The sequence below is a fragment of the Tachysurus fulvidraco genome, chromosome 13 (assembly GCF_022655615.1).
Source record: "Tachysurus fulvidraco isolate hzauxx_2018 chromosome 13, HZAU_PFXX_2.0, whole genome shotgun sequence".
Classification (NCBI taxonomy): Eukaryota; Metazoa; Chordata; class Actinopteri; order Siluriformes; family Bagridae; genus Tachysurus; species Tachysurus fulvidraco.
The window spans coordinates 23,266,646-23,273,051 of NC_062530.1; the positions used below are offsets into that span (position 1 = coordinate 23,266,646).

Here is a 6,406-nt window from a genome sequence, read left to right on the forward strand (position 1 = left end):
AATATATTAATATCAATATGTTAATATTTCATGAATTCAGACATGGTAGATTCTTTACTTCCTTATGTGCATGTGGAACCGCTTAAATCCGTCGGTTAAGTTACACATCTTGTAATTCTTCACTCAACTAAAATTTAAAGAACATACAGAACCAGCTCTTAAACAGACCGTATTAATAACTAAGTGTAAAACAATTATTGCACTTTAAACAAGGAAACAAATAAACAGAGCAAAACTAAACTAAAGCTAACGAACAACAGCTATGACACTGTTTAAATATCATGAGCTTGATCATTCTGACAATACAAACTAATACAATGTAAAGGTTTTTTGGTTACTTTTTCATTTCTCACTTGTGTTTTGATGCATGACGATGCATTACTATACCAACACACAAAGAATTTTAATATTTTACTAATAAGATCTTGTCACGATTGGTAAATCTAAAGATTTGTTAGGAATGAAAGCTATTTAAATGTCAAGTCTGTAGATTATGTAGATATGTACTATATGTAGAGTAGATTAGTTAAGAACTTTTTCTTTTCTTTCTAATACAATTCTTTCTATGTTTTACTCGACCAGAGTTGAGGAGCCAGGGTTTCCTGTAAGGTACTAGCTTGCTAAACAGGTTGTACTGCAAATATTTTCTAAAAAGATAACTACTTGTAGGTTTCTACATAGATAAACTTTAATGAGCAACCTGAAGAGCTCTTTAGGTTCCTTGATGGATGCATCAGGAATGTTTGTCATTTTTATTAATGCTCTAGCTTTAGGAGGTCACCCAACAATTTCTTTGTGTCAAACACAAGGCCAATAAAACTTTAACTGTTGAAAGGAAATCGCTTCTGGGTAGGTTTAGACGTTTGAATCCTATCAGGCCATGCTTGGTTGTTTTGGGGTTTATTTCTGGTTTGACAGGGTGTATAATCCTGTGACGCCAAGCAGCTCAATCAATTAAATTGTCAGACAACGTCCAGATACTTCCTAGTACAGTGCCTGAATAGCGGATACCGGATAACCGCTCCTCATTAAACAGTGCTTCCAGGCATCGGGGTGCAACCTGATCCTCGTCAGATGAGAGGAGATACAAAGAAGCTCAATGTGCTGGCTGCAAACGTGCCTCCGCTTTTGGTGCACGGGGCTTTGCTGGGATAAACGACGTGATCGCACAACGGGAGCCGCTGTTAACACGTTATAAGCGCTTTCGGAAGGGTAGATTAAGGCCTCTGCTCAGATACGATAGGATTTTGAGTGCTACCATAGAGGCCAGGAGCACATTATCACAATGTTCAGTGAGATTAAGCAAACAAATCAATATTTAAAGATGTCCATCCGGCCGACCGTCCGTCCGTCCGTCCATCCATGTGGCAGCCTAGTGGTTAAGTTGTTGGGCTACCAATTGGAAGGTTGCAAGTTCGATCCCAGGTCACCAAGCTGCCACTTTTGGGCCCCTGAGAAGGGCCCTTAACCCTCAATTGCTCAAAAATGTAATGCAATATCTATTCATCTAAATCTATCTACTCATCTAAATCTACCCATCCCTTGATGAATATGAATAGATGAATGTATCCAGCTTCCAAAATAAACACTTCCCACCCTGCTGCCTTTCCTAATTAAATTAACACATAATACTAGACTTAATCAAGCTATATAAAGTCACAGAAACCCTATCATTACAGACATTAAAATGTTCCTTTGCATTGTGTTGGTCCTAAAATTTATTACCCAGAATTAATTTGTTCTTTATATGACTCAATTATTGATTGGGTATCTGGACAAGTTTCAACTTGTCTGTATGTCTAATCAAGTACATCCTGTCTACGTTAATTAGACCAACAGTTGGAATTTCAACACGAGTAAAACTGTAGTACACGGGAGCAAGCGTTACTAAAATAATATCCTAACAAGCGTTGAGGGAAAAAAAGGAATCTCTCATCAATTGTGTTATTTAAGTAATAATAATAATAATAATAATAATAATAATAATAAATCTAATCAGAATTTTCCTTATTGCTGTGGCTGAAAAAGCAGAAAATCCTCTATTTAAAAAAAGGATGTTTTGATTAAAAATTGTGGAAATGTATTTTTTAGCAGCTAAAGAGATAAAGTATCAGAGTCTGTCCAGTTAAAACCACATTTGCATCATTTAGTATTTTTTTTAAACATCATTATGTTTGCAGCAAATGAATGAAGCTTGAATGACCAGACACCACCACAGTTCATCATACCTTCAAAACAAAGCTGTATTTACATTGCAGAAATTTACAGCACATAATATACATGTTTTTTTTCTCCTCTCAACAGAAACATTTCCAAAGAGATAAAAAATAAAATTAAAAAAACACCAGAGACTTCAATATGTGATCGTTAAAAAACTCCTGAGAAATTACACTGTTTATTTCTCAATATAGCTGCTCTAAAGTACATCCCCTGCTGGTAAAGTACGTCATGGCCTTAAATTACTAAAGTATTCGGCACACACGAAGTCACGTCTCTGCCGCAGTCATTAGAAGCCACAAGAAATGACCTGAATTAAAATGTGGCAAAAGCTTGAAGAAATCTGGCTGTTCAATAATTGGTGTAAAAGTGAACATACAAAACCACTGAATTATTGTAGTAAAATAACAATTAGAAACATCGGACAGACTGGGAGCTGCACCCTGAGACTGAAATCTGAAGTTAATTAAAAAAGAACCTGTTTTATCTGTTTAAAATCTATTTTATATGCTACTTGCACAGATTATTAGAACTCATTTTCTTGTACATTCATGTTAAAATGTAAAATGTTCATTTTTCTTTTGTATAATACATAAAAAAAAATAAAATCAAATAAAAAAAAAAACACTGGGTTAAAAAAAAATGTAATAAAAAAAAAAATAAAAGGAAAATTGCTGGTTTGCTTAACAGCATTTTGAATATAGACCTTCTCACCAGGTCATCAGTATCTCCTCCAGTGTCTGTCTCTGGACTCTCTGTGTCGGTCAGGTGGATAATCTCGATTTCGGCCTCCTCCACGGTCGTCGTGCTGGTAGAAGTCGCTTCTGTGGCCATCCCTCCGGTGCCGCTGCTCACGTCCGTAGTGGCTGCCGGCACCGCCATCTTGCTGGTGGGTGGGTCGCTGGTTCCAATGGACAGGGCCATCTTTTTGCCGTGGGATGCTGGAGCCACCTCTGAGCTGCTGCTGAATGCCGAGCTGAAAGGAACTGGCCAACTGCAGCATTTGCTGACTCTGCATCTGCCACATGTTGTTCATCTGTACAAAAGGGAAGAACATCTACATTTATGGCATTCAGCAGATGCCCTTATACAGAACAACTTGCTTTGTTTTTTTCTTTTACCTCAGTTTACCTTCAGTTCTCCAGTGTCAGTGATTTATCAACATTTCCTTACGCAGAAAAGTCTTCACTACAGACTACTTTGCAGTATCTTAGAAATATAATAAGCTGATATTTTTTAAGCTTATCAAATTCAAGAAAGAAAGAAATCACGGCTGGTGAAGGGGAAATTGTTCCTAACTGCTATGTAATTGAAAACAGGAACTAACTTGATGTGGCATCTTTTAATTAATTTTTTTTTTAAAAAGTGTAGTATTAACTCAAACAAAACACGATTAATTTCCTTTAACAGCATGCCCTGTCGTGTTTTATTCGTTACGAGAACAACTGCCAAGTGTGAAATGAACACCAACTGCCAGATTGTGTGAAAGAAAATTAATCCAGGCTTGAATAGTGTACAGAATTTTGTGCAGCTTAAGTCATAATCACTTCATACTATCTACCGATAGTCTTTTTTATTTCCTGGTTGGCTTTCAGAGTTAATCCTTAAAATACCCAGCCAAACCTCAGCATTTTACCATTTCGAATAAGTGATCGGTCTATTCTTGACAGCTTCATCAAGCCTATACATGCTCTTTAGTGACATTCTATGTAGTAGTATTTAGGTGCAAAGATAACAGCACTCACCACTGCTTGCTTTTGAAGACTCTCTGGTGAAGAGAAAGACCTCTGCAGGTTCTGAGGAGGAGAGTATGACGGAGAGCCCATCTGATCCGGAGTCCTGTCGTACCTGTTGCACATCAGACAAACATCAGTCCATGTGGAAACACTGCAGAGAGTTGCTTATTTTATCCAGATGTGATTTGTAAAGAATACCTTGCACCATAGGGAGTAGGTGTGTTAGCTGGACTGGGGTTCTGAGAGTTCGCAGGGCTTTTTTCTTGATTAGTGTGACTGCTGCCTGTCACATACCCAGAACTCAGTAAAATTAAAACAAAATTACAAATATTTAAACCAAACAATGAGATGTTTCCTACCTGATCTGAACTTTAGGTTAAGCTGCCTTCCATAAAGTCGGATGCCGCTTAGCAACTGCATGCTATAAGGGACAGAAACTTCATGCTTAAAGTTCACAAAGGCAAACTGTTTCGAATTCCCGTCGTTGTCTCTGGGGATTTTTACTTTGATCAAAGGCCCAGCCTGCAACGGAAAACATACAATACAAACTGTATTTATTGTATTATACAAACATACAAATAAAAACTGAATATCAGGATGTAAAGGAACAAACTATATGAATTGGAAGAGCAATCCAACAGTCATAAACAAACGTACTGGGCTAATTCAATATAGAAATTGTTAAAAACTGATGATGGTTGAAGGTTCATGCAAAAATCACTGTTCCTATCATTTGAGAGAGAATAGGGGTTGATGAAAGAATAAATAAAGACAAAATAAAAACATTTTATTTTTCATTTCTTGGAGTTGCAAAACTAACACACTTCATTTTGGTTCGAATCTGAATCGAACTGTATCTGAGATGAATCGCATCGAATAAGTAACGTGTTAAATCATTCAGTATCGAATCATTACTTGTTTAAATTTACCGTTTCTGAGTCGTAAAGCAACCTAGGTGTATATAATATGAATATTATAATAATAAATATATTATAGCTGATTCTTCAATCAACCAACGTCTGACTAGCACTAGGAAATAGTACCAGCCAACCCAGGGATGTTGCTATTAACCTGCCACTAAAGATGGGAACAATAATTAATTAGTGTAAAAAATCCCTGCAATAATGTCGAAATGACAGCAAGGAAAACTAAACGTAGGCCTGTATATAAGTCTAAATATCTAAATTATCTCATATTAGCTCGATATAAACAACCGATAATAGTAGCTCTTAGCAGCTAGCTACATAAAGTATTAAGGTTACAACCCAAGTATTGTCCATAATACACACAAAACAAACGCAAGCTGAACCTGTTCATAAATCAAATATTCCCTATTTAATAAAACCATAATTATCGGCGTTTGAGTTTATTGTTGGTTGCTAAGCAAAGCAACATGCTAATATGCTAACATGCTAACAAGCTAAAAAGGAAATAACCGTCAACTGACCTGTAAAAACAATTCAAATAAAAGTTCTTCTGTGACTTGAGAGTCTAAGTTGCCCACGAACAGCGTCCTTTCTGCTTCATCTGCTATACCCATTTTATTTTATTGCGAGGTTACAGCTTTAATTTATTAACAAGCGCTCCAGCAACCTGCGTTAGCAATGTTTATAGCTAGAGACTATTGCCGTACAAAACAGAGACCTGCCGTATGCCGAGGGTTGCTGCTGTGCTAAGCTGCCGGTTTGCGACATTATTGATTCATGTTCATCCTGGCCTCATGAAGCCGCTGTTTATCGGTACATATGAGTGAAGATGAACATTTTATTATGTTGCCCGCTATCCTAAAAAAAACGTCCATTAATTAATTCACTCATAAAATTACTAATGATGTTCGTGTGACATCACAATTAGAGAACTAACGAGAGTTAATGACGTGTGAGAATTTTATGACGTCACTGCTTTTCATTTGTAGATGACTTCATGATACCTAACATCTATATATATATATATATATATATATATATATATATATATATATATATATATATATATATATATATATATATACCTATATATCTATATATATATAATTTTTAGCTAATCTCATTTCAACATGTATTAATAGTTTTAATGTTTATTAATATGTGGTTTAACATTTTGATAAATAGTTTAGTATTATGTTAAATTATATGTTTTATGTTTTAACTTTAAATAGATAGATAGATAGATAGATAGATAGATAGATAGATAGATAGATAGATAGATAGATAGATAGATAGATAGATAGATAGATAGATAGATAGATAGAAATCACAGTTACAGTGTGTTTGAATTTTTTAGGACTAGGTTTAGGGATTTGGTTATTTTAGACTTTTGGCTTTAGTGGTTGTGTCTTAGGTTCCACTTGTCTGTCAGCATTTGTGGAAACAGGACATTATGCTACATGATTCATGGGAATTCTTTCCACTAGATGGTATTTCTGTGACTCATTCAGAGCTAATGAACATGGG

The 6,406-nt window shown here is 35.7% G+C and overlaps 1 protein-coding gene across 1 annotated transcript; it reads right to left on the minus strand.

Moving 5' to 3' along the window:
* Nucleotides 1-2,225: 2,225 nt before the first annotated feature.
* On the minus strand, nucleotides 2,226-5,748 carry rbm7 (RNA binding motif protein 7). Its single transcript, XM_027161245.2, has 5 exons — nucleotides 5,401-5,748; nucleotides 4,313-4,475; nucleotides 4,152-4,236; nucleotides 3,963-4,065; nucleotides 2,226-3,253 (listed from the first exon to the last, which is right to left on the minus strand). Exons 1-5 carry the CDS (start codon nucleotides 5,491-5,493, stop codon nucleotides 2,939-2,941), a joined length of 759 nt encoding a protein of 252 aa, XP_027017046.2. The 5' UTR covers nucleotides 5,494-5,748; the 3' UTR covers nucleotides 2,226-2,938.
* Nucleotides 5,749-6,406: the final 658 nt, after the last annotated feature.